Raw genomic sequence first — 19,082 nt, forward strand, 5'->3', positions numbered from 1 at the left:
CATATTTGTGTTGTACTAGTATTTAGATAGCGAATTATATAATGTTTTTCAAAAGACGCAACTGGTAGTTTGAAGAGGACACGGGGAAAGTTTGTGGCAATAATAAAATTTAAGAGACAATAGGCTCATCGAATGATAAGAGTAAATTTCACAGAACTATAGTTTTCGGGGCAGTTTTCTTGTTAAGCCATAATTTTGCTAATTTGTCCGATTTTGAGTCTAACTGTTTCAGCTGGCCCAAAACACAAAACAAATGTTTAAACCTGTTGGCATGGTTTCTTACATGTGGCCTCCACCTATCAAGTGCCATATCAGCCAAAACCTGACCCAACCTATAAGCTCGTCATGCCCACGGGTTTCCTTGCTCCATAGATGCGGGCATGACGAGCTAACGGATCAGGCATTTGCTGACGTAGCACCCGACAGGTGAGACCCACGTGTAAGGTAACCTGTAAAACAGGCTTAACCATATGTTTTGGACCACTTAAGGTAGTTAGACTCAAAATGTGTGATTTTTCTAGACAAATTAGCAAAAAATGTGGCTCTCTGAGAAAACGGCTCGAAAATTTTGGTACGGTAAAATATAGTCGAATAATGATGATGATAGCAGGCAAAAAAAGAAGCTTAGTTTAGCGGAGAACGGAAAAAATAAATACTCCTAGAAAAAGAGAGGCAAAAGCTGCATTTCTGCCCAGAAGAAAAGGGGCACCGCAACCGCCCAACCCCGCGACAGATGCAACACCATAAGTTCCGGTGCCGGCGAGGCGACGAGAGGGCCAGCGACGGAGAAGAGAGAGATGTCATTCTTCTTCCGGATGGCATCGCGGATGCGGCCGTCGACACCGGAGGAGGTGGTCCGCTCCATCAAGGACTCCTTCCTCGCCCTCTCCTCCAAGACCAGCGCCAGGGTAATCTCTTGTCCCATCTCCGCCGCCTCTTCTAATGTAGCCCTCCCTAGGCTAGAGGATAAGAGGCCGGTTCGTTCTTGCCCTCTCCGGATCGTTCTCTGTTCACGCAATCGGGAGTGAGAAGTTGGGATCTTGACGTTGGATTGCTCCTCAATTTCGGGAATCTTACGGAAAGATCATCTTGCGTTCTTGCCTCTACCTTGGGATCATTTGTCTCATTCATTTTATAATTAAGTAGTAGTGGTGAATTACCTCAGTACATTTTGCTGGATTTAACTGGGACATTACTTGATTAAAAATTTGGGCAGTGTGGGCTAATTCGTCATGATAAATCAAAGAGCCCAGTGTAGTGAATTGGAGGGAAATTACGCAGTTGCTAAGGAGATCCTTAAGCGGATCGTGTGGATCCATGTACATAATCTCCAGTTCTTATTTCAGTTTGTTGTTCACTGTTCCAGAAAGCTGGAAACTTTAGATCACGATGAGCTTTCCAACTGTTAGTCATTTCGAATTACAGTGAGACAATACTCTTTTCTTCAAGCTGATCACTCAATTCTGCAACAACTAGTACTACTTGTACACAGTTATGAACAACCGAACCTAATTTGTTTATCTTATTAGGCTCTCGAAGAGGTTGAGAAAAACATCTCGTCCTTGAGGCAACTGCTCTCTGGTGATGGAGAAGCAGAACCAAATCAAGAGCAGGTCGTGCAAATAACCGTTGAAATTTGCAACGAGGACGTGCTTCCGGTCTTTGTTCAGAACCTACCTTCCTTGGGTTGGGGAGTATGTCGTCTATCTACTAAATGTGTATCGTTTTTTATTCCAACCTATTATTGAACTCATTAGCTCTAAATTGCAGGTAAGAAAAGATTTAGTTCACTGCTGGTGCATTTTGCTTGGGCAGAAGGTGGATGACAGTTATTGCTGTGTGAAGTATATTGAAGATCATGCGGAGCTCTTAGATTTTCTAGTTGACTGGTAAGCCATCCATTTATTTACTTAAGGACAAATTATTTATTGGAACGATAAACATGAAAACAATTTTGTGGTAAAAATGTGATTGCAGATATTTTACAAGCTATCATGTTCGTGACCTGCATACCTTGTTGCTTTTCTTTAGTTTTTGTAGACTATTGTAGTTGTTGACGCTTAGTTCTTTACAGCAGGGGCGGAGGACGCTATGTGGCAAGCTATGGCATTAGCCATACCTTAATAAAGTCACAAATACCCTCTATCCTCTAACAGCAATTTGAAGACTTTTACTGACGTAGTATAAAGCTTTATCTGCTGCCTTCTAAACTGCGCTTTCAGGCCCTTTTGCCGTGTTTTAGCTGCGAACAGACTATTGGTGTGAGTGAGACCATGGTTAAACAATTGATCAGGGAACACCAGAAAAACACAGCAGCACCATTGAGTAGAGCAATGATGGATCGGCTAGTCAATTCATAGTCTGTTGGTTGCTAAAAAAAAGTCTTGAACTGATTGCTCTTTCTTTTTATTTTCTTGCTTTGAAATTTGCCACACCAATTTTTTTTCGCCCTTCGCCACTGCTTTACAGTGTACTGCAAAAGGATCCTGGACTTTGGGGCATTATAGTCCATTATTTTCATCTTTTCTGCAAGCTTATCCAATTATACTTTCTTGGTCCTTTTGTTTGTACGCCATATCTATTTGAGCTTGATTGATTAACTCTTGCAACAGCTACAAGAACTGGGACATTGCACTGAACTGTGGGAGTATGTTGAGAGAATGCATAAAATATCCAGCACTTGCAAAGTAAGGTTTCAAAATTTTCATTCAGTTGGGACATCCTTCGGTTTGCGACTCTTATGACATCTTCTGCACCTGACCTAACGTTGCTAGAAAAAGTACCGGCCTAAATAATGTACTACACATATGCCTAAAAAGAATATAACATGAAGAACTTGATTTGAATTTTTCCTGCTAGGAATCCTTTTTTAGTGGGTGCTAGGAATCTTGGGCTATGTATGACAATGTGCATAAAATTACTTGTCGTTAATAGCGTTTACTATGAAAAACAAAACTTTAACAGCCAGAAAATTGCCTGCCTGTATATGTGCCTCATGTTTAGATACATTATTGCACCTTTCTTCTGGCTAAAAACTATGGCATACTTCAGTTTGATATTCTGTTTCCAATGCATTATGTGCAAGATATTTCCATTTTTATTCACCTGTGGTACTAGTCGTTAGCCACTTAGCCTTCGAAACAGCTTTGTACTGTCACATTTACCTTACCACAAAAGTATTTTCTGGGAATGATTCTTTTCATGTCTGATGAGGTAGTTATTATCCATAATAGCATAATATTTTATGAAGAGAGAATAAATTAATATCCAACTAACTTAATTAATGATTTTGCATACATTTGATTTTGTAGTGTTCTTTCAGATACGTATTGGGATCCAATAGCTTTGAGCTATTTTTCGAGTATGTTGAGCTACCTAACTTCGATATTGCTTCTGATGCTCTGAACACCTTCAAGGTAAATCCATTTTTGTTAATTTTTGTTTGTATAAGTTCATTTTCTTTCAGAGATTGAATGGTTGGTCTTTACAAGATGTTTGCAGGATTTGCTTACCAGACATGAAACTGTTGTGGCTGAGTTCTTGAGTTCCCATTACGAGCAGGTCAGTATCTTGTTCTGAAATATACTCGGTGTTCATGCCAACAAAATGGAACAACATTTCTTTTGTTGATTTTTTATCGCATACAATCAGTTTTGGATTACCACCGCTTTGACACTGTCATATTACTTCTGTAATTCACCAAAATATTTGCATATATTGTTGATTGCCTAATGCCTATAAAAACAGTTTTGAAATTGTGTAAAATTGAACTACTCAAGCTGAGCTAGATCACCAACATTCTAACATACATAAGAATTTCATTCATCCATTTTCTGACTAACAATTTAACATCTTATTCAGTTCTTTGAGCTCTACACAAGAATCTTAACATCAAATAATTATGTAACAAGGCGGCAGTCAGTGAAGGTAAACTGTTTTCAGCTGCTCTAGCTAATCATCTCATTCACTTGAAAAAGTATCTCATAGTGTCGTCCATTATGCAGTTCCTTTCAGAATTTCTTCTGGAGGCTTCAAACTCTAAAATAATGAAGAGATACATTCTGGAAGTTCATTTCTTAAATATTATGATTGGTTTACTGAAGGTATGAGTTATAATATATAGTGTACTGTCCATTTAGGACCTTCTTGACAAAGAGATAGCTTATTTTGGTCACTCACTACTCTGTATCTCGTTATGTCCATGTCTTAAAATCCTCCTGGTTGATTTTTCCTACGGTGTTATGCAAACTGAGCTGAATCTGCCACAGCTTGAGGCACACCTTGGATATATTGTTAGTGCACTTAGGTACTTGACCTGTTGACCATGTCCTATGCATACCACTGTTCAGTGTGTCCACAACCATCTTCACCGTGGCTTGTGGCAACCTTGCCATTGTTTAATACAATCAATGCAAGGAGATGTTTGTGTGGCATATCGTGTTCTTCTCCACCTAAGTTTAGGCAATAGGTTGAGCTTGCTCTACCGGCTCTGCAGTCCTATAGGCTAGCTTCCAGCGTTAGGACGTCGTATCTCAGTTGGCCTTTGGACCCTCCAAATGGAATCCAGTTCCCATCCATGTGTCAAATGTATTTATTGGGTATGGTCCAGTACATGCCCCTCATCCAATTAGATCCAGTCCAATGCAGTCCAAACTAGAATAAGTCCACAGTTGAATGGACTCTCAAATTCTCGTAAAAAAAATGAACGGTCAAATTTTCCAATACCAGCTCTATATCTCTTCTCTCAAGGTTCCAGCAGTTGTCTTAAATTTAGACGTGAATGTACATTTAAGATGTTTCATTTCTGGGAAGTACATTTACTAATTTTGTAAGTGAGGAGAAGGCAGTTCTTATCTTTTGTTTTAAGGTTCTCCATTTTTCACACAATAACATGGAATTTCATATGTGTAGACAGTTAATTAGACATCATTTTTCTTTGGCATACGCGTCATTACTAACTAGAAGATTCTGCAGGATTCAAGCAAAAATATCAGAATATGTGCCTTCCACGTTTTTAAGGTACCATCTTTAAGTGCGCGTACATGTATACCCTGTCACTGCTGACCCCTTTGAACCATTTTTTGGTTAATTTTCCTATATTGACACAGGTATTTGTTGCCAATCCAAATAAACCTCGCAGTATTATTCAAGCTTTGCTAGACAACCGCAGGGAATTGTTGAAACTAATCCGAAATCTTCCTGCAAGTAAAGGTAGTGTTGTGCCTTAATTTTTGATGTTTTCCACTTTAGGCCCCATGTAGGAAAACTACTTGTGATTGATTTGAACTGAGACTTGAAACCATGATATGAAACACCACAACCTCGTTCTCTACCAAATTAAGCATTGATCTGAATAATTAACTCAATGCCAAGGGAAGATGTCATTGAAGTGTTTTTTACGTTACTGATTTTATTTCATTTTGCAGGCGAAGCTGAACTCGACGAGGAGAGGGACCTAATCATTCAGGAAATCGAGAAGCTGTAATGCTGATCAGGACAAACCCCTGGAATCATCAAATAGCATTGGTAAAAAAAGTGCACTTCTGCAGTACTTTTAGTAATTGTCATCCAACTTATCGAAACCTCCAAGAGCTGTCATTTCGGAGGGCTTTGCAGCCCATCGGAACGAGAATATCATAAAAACAAAATAGCAACAAATAGAGGTAATATACCTCATGACAAGTATGGTGAATTTTGGTATTTGAAGGTGGATAAACTGTTACTTCTGTTATAGTGTTATGTGACGTGTAGCACCAAGAAATTTCTGTCACGAGTAATACTATTGCCGGTACTATCAGAAAAGATGGTGGTCTGTGCAATGATGATAACAAGAAACATGTCCTGATGAGTGGGCTGGTGCATTGGTACCGATGTTAGAGCCGGCAATACGACCGTCTGAGCTTTGTGCAGCAACTTACCTGAAAAGTGATGGTTTTGTGCAAGAGATTTGGTTGTTCCAATGATCCTGAGAAATGTTGGTTTCGGACAATTTATTTTGTATTCGAAGAAGAAAAACAGCAGCTCTGCCGCTATTCAGTTAAAGTTACTCAGTTGAATTATCAACGCTGTTGATCGCCAAAAGGGATGATGAAGTAATTGGTCGCCTGGAACGCGCGCGGAGTTGTGCGAGGGAGACGTACGTGCGAGCGTGCGACAGCCGACAGCTGACAGGTATAACTAATAACTCACAGCAACCAGACAAAATAGACAGCTCGGGAGATAGTACGTGCAAATTAGGGAGCAGTAATTCGGGCTTGTTTCCGCTTCACATGACTAGTAACGTTCATTCCTCTCTACTTGGACGAGGCCATGGCCTTGCGAACCCTGGATACCACCCTGGTCTTCGCCTTGTCCCCGGCCTTGGCGTCCGCCGCCGGTGTCCTTCCGGCCACGACCGCCGGTGGAGGAACGGGCACCGGCATGCCCCCTGCCGTTGCAGCCGCCTGCTTCTTCTCCGCGACGTTTGTGGCCGCGGCAGGAATGCTCACTGCCGGGACCTGGCCCTCACGCTGTGCCTTGCCATCAGCTCCCTTGGCAGCGGCCGGTTTCTGTGGCGCCTGTGCCGGGAGCAGCGTCACCGGCGGCGTAGGCGCTGGAGCTTTGCCTACCGGAGATGCTGCCGGCAGCAGAATCGGAGGCGGCGGTGCACCGCCGTGCGTCGCGGCTGCAGCCGGCGCTCCCCCGGGCCCAGTACCTGTAGCAGGAGCTCCGTGGGCTTCGCCGTCCTGGGCCCGGCCTGTGAGGCGGAATAGAGGCCGAAAGGCCGGCCGGGAGTGGAAAGCCTTCTGGAGCCTGTTGCAGATCGTCGGCGGCTTGCCGGTGGCAGTGGCAGCTGGTTGTTGTTCCTTGCTGGCCATCTGCATCTTATCCCGTACGGAAGCACGAACTTCAGGTGGCAGCGAAGTGGAGAAAGAACTGCGCTAACTAGCTTGTATATATAGGCAGATGCTAGCTAGCTTGCTTGCATATATAGGCAGTGGCTCGAACGAGATGAAACGAATCACGCTACATCGTGTTCTCTTTGCCGTCAGATCGATCAGATGCTCTGCGCACGAACTAAAGTGAGATCATGTATGAACCGACGAGAAATGGCATCGTATTCCAAAGGAAAATTTCCATCTCCTCTCACATTACATATTACGGAGTACAACAAACTAGACGGCCACCTGTCCCGCCCCGCCCATCTTGAGAAACAACCAAGAGCGTTTACACCGGAACAACCGAACAAGTGTAGTAAGAAAAAAAAAATCTTCAAGCGTGTGTTTGAAATGCTGCAAGTTTCGTTTAGAGCTTTTAGATGATCCTAGCGAAAAGAGGTAATAACACCAGCCATACAACAACTTGTTTCGCGCGAGCACGTCATACAACAACTTGAAAATTGAGGCGATGTGGTATATCAACTTGGATCACGGATTGAATTTTGGTCAGACAGGCTTCGGATCACCATGTGTCATTGCCAGCGTGGCAAAGTTGTGTGCCATGGCTTGTTCATTTTTACAAAATAAAACCTTCGTTCAATAAAATCCTACAAAACAAACACGTAATATGGCTGCAAAACGCCCTTCTTCTCCCTCCCATGCCATGGCTTTGTTCTATCTCTGAATTTACAAAAAAAAACGTAATTTGGCCGCCGTCTTGTTCGAGGTGGGAGAGAAGGGAAGACGGAGAAATGATTGGGAGCAGGGAGGAAAGGAGAGGATACGAAGGAGTGCGGAAGGAAATTGGAATGTACAGGAAACATGGTCTTTTTTGCGTATTTCCATCGCGAAGGTCGCATGGGATGTAAACCAAAGACGTCTTTCGATCCGAGGACTAAAACGCAGAAAGACATACCGCCTCAGGATCCAGTATGACAAACACGTGTCGCAATTCGAACTAAATCGACCCCTAATCACCCGATTAACAAGTTGATGTACCAACTGGTCTCAATTTTCAAGTTGTTGTATGAAACTTCTCGCGCAAGACAAGTTGTTGTATGTCTCATGTTATTACCTCCTGCGAAAATGTGCAACGACTTATGTAGAAAAGAAATGATGCATTCAAGAATTTGATGTTGCAAGAATTGACCACGCGAGATTATAGGTTTGATGTAGATCGGATGGTTGATGAGAGCACGGGCCAAGTGTAAAGCATTGTGAATCCTCTACGCTTCAACTTGGCATCTGCTGTTAGCCGTCAAGAACCATGCCATTAGTTTAGGCCGAACTGCCCGCCACTGTGTGTACACCGCCGATTCCTGCTTGTGATTCGTGCAACGGTCACGCGCAGAGTATAGTACTAGCTCCATCAGCCCTTAGTGGGCTTACCCAAAGGGTATTTCGATCTCTAATAAGTTTTGGTGTTAGTGACAACATAATATGTGGATTACCTTATGCTAAGTGTTTTCAGAAATTGTATAAAATCAAGCAAAGTGGTTCGTTGCCCTCAAAAAGAAAATAAGCGTGGAAGGATTTACGGCTTTTTTATTTCTATTGAGTCGTAGGAAAATCCGTACTATAAAGAGGAAGGCTTGGGTGAATCAATTTCACGTACACACAACCACCAAATTGCACCTACCAAATAGCCTCAATCCCACCGGTGAAGATTAACTAAAACCTACTCGAGAACCAAAGGGTTCTGCCTGTTTTCAGTCCAGGGCGGCATTGCCGGTAGTACCCGCTATAGTACCGCCCCGGTACCGCACCAGTGCTATGGGGTAGCAAAACGCTACTGTCATATAGCGGTACTGGCACGGTACCAGAGCAGTACTACCGCTGGCGATAGTATCGCTCTGTGCAGAAATTACACATAATGGGCAGAAATCGGGGACTCCTATAAAAGGGGGTTTTCGTCCCCAACGGTTCTAAGCCCGACATTTCTAAGTGTTCTGCACCTCCATAAGCTTCAAATCTCGAGATCTCTCTCCCTAGTGCTTCCCCCTAGCTAATACTTTGAGGAAGGGTTGAGAAGAGCTAGATCTAGGGTTTCACCGAATCAAAAGTTGATTCCCTCGTTTTCCTTGGTGGATTTTGTTACTTTTCGGATTTTGGGATTCCTAGCCGGAAGGTGTCTCTTGAAGGCCTCCAATCTTGTGAGGAGGTGCTTGAGGATTCGGAAAGGAGCCTCCAATTTGGTTGTGGATTTGTGCCCTTCTCCTTGTTTGTAAAGATTCGGCATTCGTCTTCAAGTAAGCCATTAGTGGAGCTCATCTCGCCTTTGTGGTGTTGTGAGAGAAGAATAGAGTGAGTCTTTGTGGCGTCTATACCTTTGTGGCAAAGCACTCCTCCAAACGGAGACATACACCTCCTCGAAAGGTAGAACTCCAGAGTAAATTAATCTTCGTCTCCTGTGTGGTATCATTCTTGTCCTTTTACTTGTCTTATTTCATTATCTATATTTTGCTTGGGCTATTGCACTTCATACTAGGGTTGCATTCCCTTTAGAGAATCTAGTAAACCCTAAGATTGCCCCTCCCTCCTCTAGTCGACTATACCGATCTTTCACTTAATAGTTTTATGTTGACTAATGCTTTGACCAAAAATTACTCCATTAATATTAAATTATATGACCCCTAAAATTGATATCATTGATTTTTTTTTCAAAAGTATTTGCTTATAGTTATAATGTAGATCACATTAGTCACATATGAATGAAGTAATTTTTGATCAAAATCTTCATCAACCGAAATCTAATATGCCCACTGTGTTTTTCTTAAGAAATAACCTGTAACTTTATTCAAATGCAAGAACTATTAGAGGTACAATGCTTTAAATCATAAAATCTAGAAAGTACAAATAACTCCTATTATTAAGAATTACTATGAAATCTCTTAAATACATCTTCTCTGTGATATCAAATTTTGCAACATGAAAAACCGTTGAGGCTTCAACACAAAGACTACAATCAGACTTGAGTAGCAACATCACCATTGGTATCTTTGCATGAACTTGACTACCTTTAAATATTTCAAGAAGTCCCTTGAGTCGCTCATCCAAAATGATGAGAAGCCGTGAACGTTGAACGTACTTGGGCCGGGATGATCCCCTAGTGCAGGTCGTCAAACAGTAAGATCTTCACAGAACGCCAGAGAAGAATTTCAAAATTACAAAAGGTAAAACCAACAAAAGCAGCATGACACACTAACAAAAACTCAACAGATGCATATAAATGGACTGCGAGTACACACCCAAGATCCGCAAAATGGGGTACATTAAACCTACGGGGACTAAAAAATCTCTAGCTCCGCAGCAACTCCTGTTGAGGCACCATCCCAGCAGAGAAAGAACCAGAATACCTTTATTCGTGACGGCATTGCAACCTCCGCCATTGCGTTGCCGATCATAACTAAACAATTGATATAAGCAAACACTTTTAGATACTCTTAGGAGAAACCGATGTCCCCCCACCTCGCAACGCCAAGATGGCGGCCGGAGGCGAGGGAAACAAAAAATCCTCAACAACGGCTGCACGGGCACTGCTCTCGTGGATATGCCAACTGTGGTTGGACGGAGGAAGTACTCCCTCCGTCCAACTATAAGGAGCATATTAGGGTTCGGTTGACCAAACCTTTGACCACAAATTACTTCATGAATATGTGACTAACGTAAACAAAGCCATTACCATAAGCAAATATCTTTCGGTAGCAATATAATGGATATGAAACTATGTCATATAATTGTATGTTAATAGAGTAATTTTTGTTTAAAACATTGATAAAAAAAACTAATATTGGACGGGCAGTGCCACCTTAGCGGCCCATATAACAGACCGCTTTTCGCCCCAGCACAGAGCCTACCCCATCAGTTTGGCAAAAGCTAGTACCAGCATGTAGGGCAGAGGATAATCAGGATAACATGCAAAATTTGACAATTGACAGGCTACTTGCCGAATCTTTTACTCTCTCCTTAAATAAAAAGGGAAAAGAAAGAAAAGAAACACATCCGCCGATCTCCTACTCCGTACGTTTTTTTTCTTCTTCTTCTCAGACTCACGTGTGCTCCATGATGATCCCATCAACCATCTCGCCACACGCCACGGCCCACACCACACTTGCCTGTTGTTGGGTTGTGTGCGCAGCTACTCATGGAGTAAAAAATAGCCTTCCTGATCTCTTCATCGGATCAGAAGAATCCTGGAGAAGGGAAGCTACCCTCCCGTCCGAGACGCAGAGTGAGAGCACCCACTCCCGAGCGAATGGCGTCGTCGCCGGAGGTGATCCACGCGTGGTCGGCGCCGCGCTCCCTCAGCACCAGCCTCATGTACTCCTTCTCCCAGGTGATTGCCTCGCCACCGCCACCGCCGCGCTGCGTCTCCCCAATCCCCACCCATCCACGGCCACGCGCGCGCGGTGCTCGCGTCCGGTGAATTAGTCGACCTGTAGCCGCTGCCTGATGGCTTCGCGAGTTCGCCTTGCGACTTCTGAGATAACGGGGGAAGATATTCGAGGATTGCGCCGAATGCCCGTGTGTTTGGTCAACTGCTATAAGCTGCTCTGCTCTTGTGGGTTCGTCGAGGCGTGTGCTTATTACGGCAATCCTCGCGTTGAACAAGGATGGGAAGCTTATTGTCGCAGCGAGTAGATTAGTTGCTTAGAGCTAGCCAATCATGCGGGCTCTGTTGCCACATAAGTGAACTTGATCGTCGATTTTTTTTACAGGAACTTGTTCGTCGATTTTGGTTTAACTCCGTGTCTGAGTTCTGATTACCTTTCTTGACTTGTTGTTCCAGAGGGATGACATGGATGTGCTTGACGAGCCTCTCTACGCTAACTTCCTGCGTGTTACTGGCGTCGACAGACCGTATCGTGAGGAGCTTCTGTCTAAAATGGTAAGCTTTGATTGAACGAGGCTTCAGTCTTCTGCAACTTATGGTTTCCAATGAAGAAGGCATTCGTTGCATAACCTGATGATTTGCTGCCGCCACAGTGACCTCACAATTTCTGTCAGTTTTGTTTTTCGCGGGGATAATTTCTGTCAGTTTACAAATAAGGTTACACTTCCCAATCCATGTCTGGACCCAATTGAGCCAGAATGAGGGGTTGGTTTCAGACAGTGAAATTGTTGAGAGATGGGGAAGTTGTTTTTGATATTAAGCTTATATAAATTGCATTATCTTTATATGCATTTCCCACCAAAAAAAAGTACAGTAAAATGACTTGGCACCACCAAAAAAGTGCCAAGTCATTTTCTGGAGCATTTTTAGGGGAAAATTCTCTCTATGGGAAATGCTACATTGCACCTATGATCCTGGTTACCTCTTTGGCACACTATCAATGTTGATAATACTATGTTAATGCTGTCCAGTTATTTGACTATTTCCAGTGCAGGATCCTGATGGCAACAAAGTTGTCAAAGAAGTGATTTTTGGACCAGGAGAGAAAAAATATCGTTACTGCAAGGTGTGATTTCAAGTCTCAAAGTGTTAGCACATAAGTCTATAAATGAGTACCACACTGATGTTGATGGATCTCTTAAATTTTCTTTTCATGTGTAGCACATTGCGAAGCAGCGTCTCCCTAACCTCACAGGCAACCTGATGAAGGAGGGGAAACATTTCATATTGATACGTAACCCTCTGAATATCCTGGTATTTCCCCCCTTGTTTGGTCTGTTGTACTTGCTGTATTTGCTAATTCAGCACAAGTTATTTTTTTCCCTGATGCTTTGCATGTTCTATGTGAACATATTGCCTCCTGCTAATAGAATTGCATATACCTCAGCCATCATTTGATAAAGTTGTCCCACCATCCTTCATGGAGCTCGGTGTAGCAGAACTTGTTGCAATATACAGTGAATTATGTGAGCTTGGGAGCCCTCCACCTGTGATCGATGCAGATGACCTCCAAAGGGATCCTGAGGTAAATCTATTATTGGTTACCTGAATTGTTTTGTCTCTGTGATGATTATCAATCTCACTTAATAATAGTATAAATGTATGTATGATCTGCCAAACTGATAAAGAGTAAAATACACCACTAGTCCATGAACTCGGCAGAAATGAACACTTTAGTCCACGAACTCGAAAAACGCACACTTAAACCCCTAAACTGGAACAACTGTGTCACTTTAGTCCAAAAACGGTTCGGCGAGGCTTAACCACGCCACGTAGGCACCACGCCGGCTTCAGCGACCCCTTCACCAGCATCCTCTCATCAAAACTGAGCGTTGTGCGCTTGATAGTAACCTTAGGCGAGGCAGCGGCAGCAACAGAGTAGTTCTCAAGGCCTCAGGATCCCCATCTGGGCGTGGCCGCCTTGCCCCTCGTGGGCGGCTTAGGCATGGTGATTTTGCAAAAGAAAAGTCCTAAGAAAATTGAGTAAATCGAGTAGTAGCCCGCGGTCGTGTCCGAAGCCGATGTGGCGTGTTTAAGCCTCGCCGAACCGTTTTTGGACTAAAGTGACACAGTTGTCCCACTTTAGGGGTGTAAGTGTGCGTTTTCCGAGTTCGTGGACTAAAGTGTTCATTTCTGCCGAGTTCATGGACTAGTGGTGTATTTTACTCAACTGATAAATCTGAATTCACTTCAGTTTCTATTGTTAGAAATCATGCTGCCTGTGGCGATTTCCATTTATGTTATATTTAAACATCTTAATGCATGAAGCCATTTTAATAGTATAACATTATTTCAGTCATTTTGTCACATTTACATTTGTGAATTGCAATCCAATTCAATGCAGTTTGTTTGAACCTCAAATGCAGGCTGTCTTAAGAGGACTCTGTGAGGATCTTGGTATTCCTTTCCAGCCACAAATGCTCAAGTATGCGTGTTGGTGCATAATAACTAAATTAGTTTCATGGTGCTCATGTATTTAGAATGTGCATAGTAATAACATGATATACTTCTTATACCAATTGGCACTATTTTTAACTCTTTTAGATGGAAAGCTGGCCCCAAGGACTTTGATGGTATTTGGGCCCCCTGGTGGTATGAAAATGTACATAAATCTATGGGTTTCTCGAAATCCCGTCATTATCCTATGGTAAGCTTGCATCAAACATCTCTCTTGATTTCCAGTATTTCTATTCTAGTTAACTTTGCATATTTAGTCAGTCATAACTGTATTGGGAAGGACGTGCTTATAAGCATTAGCACTAAAAATTATTAGCTCTTACGACAGAGGCTTGTCCTAATTCCTTCCGGTATAAAGAGCAGCATGAGTATTATGAGAAAATTATGTCTGCGTTTAACCCTTTCAATGAATAAAACCATTTCAAAGAAGTTTTCTGTAACAAGTTATCAAGATGCAGTTCATTTTATCTTGTTTTGCTGTATCTTTTGGTAATTAGAACAGATCTTATTGTAACATTGACCTTATTTGATTACAGACTTTTCCATTTGCATTATATGACCTCCTTGAGCAAAGCTTGCCCTTTTACAATATGCTGAAGCGCCAAGTTAGAAGAACAGCAGGATCCCCACAGTCACCAAAGTCTGATGATCCTCTTCCTGTTCCAGCTAATGAAAAGATTCTTGTTTGGATTGGAGATGAGCTTTTGCCCCGTGATAGTGCAAAGGTATGTACTGGTAAATTTTCTATGCAATCAGCATTACAAAATTACACTGGTCACACTTGATCTGCTCTCCCCGTTCTTTTTTCTAATCATCTGTGGTAAAGGTTTCAGTGCTCGATTCAGTTGTACAAGGAGGGGATGCTGTGTGGGAAGGATTACGTATATATGATGGGAAAGTATTCAAACTTGAAGAACACTTGGATAGGTGGCGACTTAGTCATTTATTTTGTTTGTCTTGCCATCTGTTTTCAACTCATGATCTATGTAGTGAACTTCTTTATTATTCTGTTATAGATTGTTCGATTCTGCAAAAGCTATGGCCTTCAGCAATGTCCCCAGTCGTGATTGGGTAACTACTTCTACTTACCCCATAAAATGACTGCTTCTACTTACCTACCTTTTATTGCAAGAAAGAATCAAACTTAGCTCTGCAAAAGATGGTTGATGTTTTGATTGATGTCGCTGCTTGTTTGGTAGGCATCTTTCGAATTCTGGTTTAAAATACTAATCTGTAGTTTCACAATATTTCATCTAAGAGGATTGCTGAAGGGTGATTATGAAGTTTGAACTACTGAACGAGCTTTTGTTATGTAAATTTTTAATGCAGATTAAGGACTCAATATTTAAGACTCTTAACGCAAATGGAATGTTCAATAATGCTCATATAAGGCTCACTCTCACCCGTGGAAAGAAGGTAAACTACAGATACAGATTCATCAGTATTGTAACTTCTGCAGTGCGTATTTGCCATCTTTGTCCAGGACCTACTTACTCATTTTGTTCACTGGCTGTGTCACTTAACTGCAGGTGACATCTGGAATGAGTCCATCTTTCAATCTATATGGTTGCACCTTGATTGGTATTCATATTCACATTCTGATCCTGCTTTTTTTTCGTGTGTTTGTTACATTCTTAAATATGCATATAATTATCTTCTGCATTCTGCCCAATTATATCATACTATAGCACAAGGATACAGTATAAAACATTACAAATATTTAAGCACCAGTAGTGGATACCTGTACTGACTGTGCTGGCGTGTAAGACCATATGAGTCAATTAACTGATCTGAGTTCATTAATATAATGGTTGGTAACTGGTGACTAGTTGCGGGAACTGTCATATTTGCCATCCTTGTGAGTTTTGATCCATTCAATTGTCACTGGAAGACATGTCGATGCAATAATGGCAAGACCTTTTGTTTTATTTTTTAGTGCTTGCAGAGTGGAAACCACCAGTTTATGATAACTCACATGGGATAAAGTTGGTAACTGCCACCACGCGTCGTAATTCTCCAAATGTAAGGCACATTTTTACAAACTTACTTTACAGTTGGTGGATTTTGGTTTCTCATCTGTTATATTTCTGTATGAATATCTTATTTTATTGTCTAATTTTACTAACTATTGACGTTGGCTGTTCTCATGACTTATTTCAGAGCATAGATTCAAAGATACATCACAACAATCTTATTAACAACATTCTAGCAAAGGTCTTTTGTCCTTCAGATTTGAAGCTCTAATCAGCAAGATCCTTGAATTTTATCTAAAATGAAGCCTTCAGATATTGCAATGGGTCCTCAAACATTGATGCTTTAATGCAGATAGAGGGTAATCTTGCACAGGTTGAGGATGCCATCATGCTAGATCAAGATGGTTTTGTATCAGAAACAAATGCGACAAACATTGTAAGTGTACATAGAACGTACTATTAGCAATTTAGCATATCTTGGGATAGCTCAATATTGACATATTGTCGTTCTAAAAATGCCTGTGTTTTAACTGCAGTTTATGGTTAAGAAGGGCATTGTATTGACACCTCATGCTGACTACTGCCTTCCAGGAATAACGCGTGCAACTGTAAGTCTAATCCTAACGTGGGATGGCCAGCAAGAAAACTTCTAGAGATTTTTCTGTCCTATTGTGTTGTGTGCCAGATTGCCAATACTTATTTCAAGGTCCCAAGCTATTTACCAGTACCCAACTCACAGCCTAAACCACTACTTCCTACAGCTAAATATGTACTGGAATACTCATCACTAAAATGAGTTGGTAGTTCAACCCTTTTGATTCTTATTGTCCTAGTAAAACCGATCTGGATTATTAGGTCAAATTACAATATAAAAGAATACGTATATACAAAAGCAAATCAAGATCAAACCTATATTTTCCCAATGGATACAATCTGCTCATGGTAAGACGACATATGGGTTCAATATACTCCTATCTATTATGGAAATCAGATGAATGATTCTTCCCACTTTGATAAACAGCACCTGTTTCAGTTTTGTTTTGTCTTTTTGTATCTTTTTTGTGCGTGTTACATTCTTTAATCTTGGGATTGTTCTAGACTATCTTTTTTTAATGTTAATATTTGAAATATGGAAGCGGGAAGTCATCATAGTGTAGCGTTAGTATCTTCTTCTATGCGTTGTGCAGCTTCTACCCAGTTTCCTTGTTGGATAATGGCTTGTTTTCCTTTCTTTTTTTTTGACATGAAGACAGATACCACCAATTTTTTGCCTATTGTTATGTTGGGTAGAAGATATTATGAATATGTATTGTTAAATCATGATGACTTGCAGAAATATGCTGTGTTTACCTACATGCATGGAAGAGGTAACTTACTAATAGTGAATCATTCTACAATTACTAGGATACATGCATGGTTCTGCAGAAAACTCAATAGTCCTCTTAACTCAAGCTAATATTTTTCATATTGAATGAAAATAACAGGTCATGGATCTCGTTGTGAAAGAAAAACTTGTACTACATGAACGGCGAATTAGTCTATCTGAATTTCATGCTGCAGACGAGGTTTGATATCTTTTTCGGGCATTGGTTCATCTTGTCCTTTTACTGAGGCTTTCGCTTTGCAGCGGTGTAATATTTTCCTGGTGCCTGCCTTTTTAAGCTTGTATTGAAATTTGCATTTGTCTACTGACAAGATGAAATAGCAGAAGTCTGGGTATATTACTTGAATAGTACAATCATCCAAGATTTTGACATTACTGCTTTTCCTTTTTGTGCAGCCTTTACTTTTCTAATATAAGCTTCAATTATGTTATAGTTGTAAGTTTTGACTACATGCATGTGTTATATGGACTATATAGATCATGCACATTGTGATGTTGAATTAGAAGAACTTTCGCCCGAGTATCTTCCTTTTGATTGAAAACTGAATATATATCTTCTTGTTGAGGAATTACTATAATAATATGGGTTACACATTTTCAACTATTACAGTAAGTTTAAAAACTTTCTACCGAGTATCTTCCTTTCGACTGAAAACTTGATATATCTTCTTGTTGAGTAACTACTATAATAATACGGGTGGCACATTTTCAACTATTACAGTAAGTTGAAATGCATTCTTTCATTGACATGTTTATTTGTTTAAACGATCTTCCATGTAGGGTGGTTGGATTTGTGCACCTTTTAGGAACATAATTGGTGTTTTGATTATATGCATATGTGAAAGTTGTGCACTAGTAATGGGAGTTTTCACATGTAGGTGTGGACAACTGGAACAATGGGTGAAATTACACCGGTGAGCTGACCCTTTTGCATTATATTTGGATGGTCATGTTTTTATATCCATTTTTTGTACTGATCTCAGTGGTTTGTATAATTGAAAAAATGAGTATGGATTTGATGGATGTTTCGATGTGAATTTTACAAAAACTAATATGAACCCATTTTGGTCTGTGCGCATACAAAGTTATCAAAACACGTGAAGAACATGTGCATGTGGGAATATTTGTGCAAAAATATGATCATGTGTCCAGTACTAAAAGGTCAATATTAATGAACTAAAACTTGTGTGCAATTGTTTTTTCTTTTCTCGACGATGTGCATATGAAACATGATCCTGTTTTTGCATATTTCTTGGCATTTAAGGGTCCTACATTTATGGATTTTTTTATATGAAATGCACAGATTTAAAATACAGGTCCGTATGAACCTGCTATTGTTTTTCAAGTGCTGTCCTTTACTAGGAACAATATTTTGCCACTCTAATTAGACTAGTATTGTTTTCCAAAATGCTTCTCTTATTATTAGCTAGGTTTTCCTTTTTTTTCATTTATAAATCCGGCACACACACAAGCACTACGAACCTCTTACCAGTGACATATCCTGATTTACAACAGGTGGTAATGATTGACGGGCGTAAAACTGGTGATGGGAAAATCGGCCCAGTAACAAGACAAATCCAGAATGCATACAAAGTCCTAACAGCTGGGTTAGGAGTACCAATACCCAAGAACGACGAGGCATAAACAGTTGTGCAGATCTTCCTTTTCCGTTTGAAAGGAGAAAAAGTCGTTCGGAAGTCGGAAAAAAAGGGGGCATTCACAATCTATGGACCATCTCCCAGGAGCCTGATTATACCAGTTTAGAGTAATAATGTCTGCTGTGTGGTGTCTAGCTTTCATTGATGAACTCTGAAATCGATATCACCGAACATGAATTGGAAATTGTGGGTTCAATAATTCATGGCATGCCTCTGTGCTCGCTGAACCTGTTCATGTTATTGAGAAGCTATTGCGTGGCCCTACAAACTTTTCCAGGGAGAACAGAAATCGACTGATCT

The 19,082-nt window shown here is 41.0% G+C and overlaps 3 protein-coding genes across 4 annotated transcripts; 2 read left to right on the forward strand and 1 right to left on the reverse strand.

Moving 5' to 3' along the window:
- Positions 1 to 678: 678 nt before the first annotated feature.
- Positions 679 to 5,925, forward strand: LOC100841765 (putative MO25-like protein At4g17270). Of its 2 annotated transcripts, none has more exons than XM_010230295.3 (11): positions 679 to 908; positions 1,530 to 1,694; positions 1,771 to 1,889; positions 2,613 to 2,687; positions 3,323 to 3,416; positions 3,502 to 3,561; positions 3,862 to 3,927; positions 4,005 to 4,103; positions 4,975 to 5,019; positions 5,141 to 5,211; positions 5,427 to 5,925. In XM_010230295.3, the coding sequence occupies exons 1-10, from the start codon at positions 798 to 800 to the stop codon at positions 5,207 to 5,209; spliced, it is 903 nt and encodes a 300-aa protein (XP_010228597.1). In that variant the 5' UTR covers positions 679 to 797; the 3' UTR covers positions 5,210 to 5,211; positions 5,427 to 5,925. The 2 variants fall into 2 exon arrangements, with proteins under 2 accessions (XP_010228597.1, XP_003557846.1); XM_003557798.4 differs by having other exon boundaries at positions 680 to 908; positions 5,109 to 5,211.
- A 212-nt stretch (positions 5,926 to 6,137) lies between these two features.
- Positions 6,138 to 7,010, reverse strand: LOC100846268 (skin secretory protein xP2). Its single transcript, XM_003561566.4, has one exon. It carries the CDS (start codon positions 6,861 to 6,863, stop codon positions 6,294 to 6,296), a length of 570 nt encoding a protein of 189 aa, XP_003561614.1. The 5' UTR covers positions 6,864 to 7,010; the 3' UTR covers positions 6,138 to 6,293.
- A 3,980-nt stretch (positions 7,011 to 10,990) lies between these two features.
- Positions 10,991 to 19,042, forward strand: LOC100836376 (branched-chain-amino-acid aminotransferase-like protein 1). Its single transcript, XM_003557780.4, has 19 exons — positions 10,991 to 11,253; positions 11,707 to 11,805; positions 12,305 to 12,376; positions 12,472 to 12,564; positions 12,698 to 12,835; positions 13,677 to 13,735; positions 13,855 to 13,957; positions 14,304 to 14,492; positions 14,594 to 14,694; positions 14,784 to 14,838; positions 15,097 to 15,183; positions 15,297 to 15,348; positions 15,704 to 15,789; positions 15,928 to 15,981; positions 16,093 to 16,176; positions 16,277 to 16,348; positions 17,225 to 17,305; positions 18,003 to 18,038; positions 18,640 to 19,042. The coding sequence occupies exons 1-19, from the start codon at positions 11,173 to 11,175 to the stop codon at positions 18,766 to 18,768; spliced, it is 1,671 nt and encodes a 556-aa protein (XP_003557828.1). The 5' UTR covers positions 10,991 to 11,172; the 3' UTR covers positions 18,769 to 19,042.
- The last annotated feature ends 40 nt before the right edge of the window (positions 19,043 to 19,082 follow it).

Source organism: Brachypodium distachyon, chromosome 1, assembly GCF_000005505.3.
Source record: "Brachypodium distachyon strain Bd21 chromosome 1, Brachypodium_distachyon_v3.0, whole genome shotgun sequence".
NCBI classification, from domain to species: domain Eukaryota; kingdom Viridiplantae; phylum Streptophyta; class Magnoliopsida; order Poales; family Poaceae; genus Brachypodium; species Brachypodium distachyon.

What these genes read in the sequence shown, in the direction of transcription:
- LOC100841765 (XM_003557798.4), top strand. Translation starts at nt 798, where the DNA reads ATGTCATTCTTCTTCCGGATGGCATCGCGGATGCGGCCGTCGACACCG. An exon ending in AAATATCCAGCACTTGCAAA is followed by an intron (nt 2,688 to 3,322) that starts GTAAGGTTTCAA and finishes GTGTTCTTTCAG; the next exon opens with ATACGTATTGGGATCCAATA. An exon ending in ATGCTCTGAACACCTTCAAG is followed by an intron (nt 3,417 to 3,501) that starts GTAAATCCATTT and finishes AGATGTTTGCAG; the next exon opens with GATTTGCTTACCAGACATGA.
- LOC100846268 (XM_003561566.4), bottom strand. Translation starts at nt 6,863, where the DNA reads ATGCAGATGGCCAGCAAGGAACAACAACCAGCTGCCACTGCCACCGGC.
- LOC100836376 (XM_003557780.4), top strand. Translation starts at nt 11,173, where the DNA reads ATGGCGTCGTCGCCGGAGGTGATCCACGCGTGGTCGGCGCCGCGCTCC. An exon ending in TCATGTACTCCTTCTCCCAG is followed by an intron (nt 11,254 to 11,706) that starts GTGATTGCCTCG and finishes TTGTTGTTCCAG; the next exon opens with AGGGATGACATGGATGTGCT. An exon ending in AATCCCGTCATTATCCTATG is followed by an intron (nt 13,958 to 14,303) that starts GTAAGCTTGCAT and finishes ATTTGATTACAG; the next exon opens with ACTTTTCCATTTGCATTATA.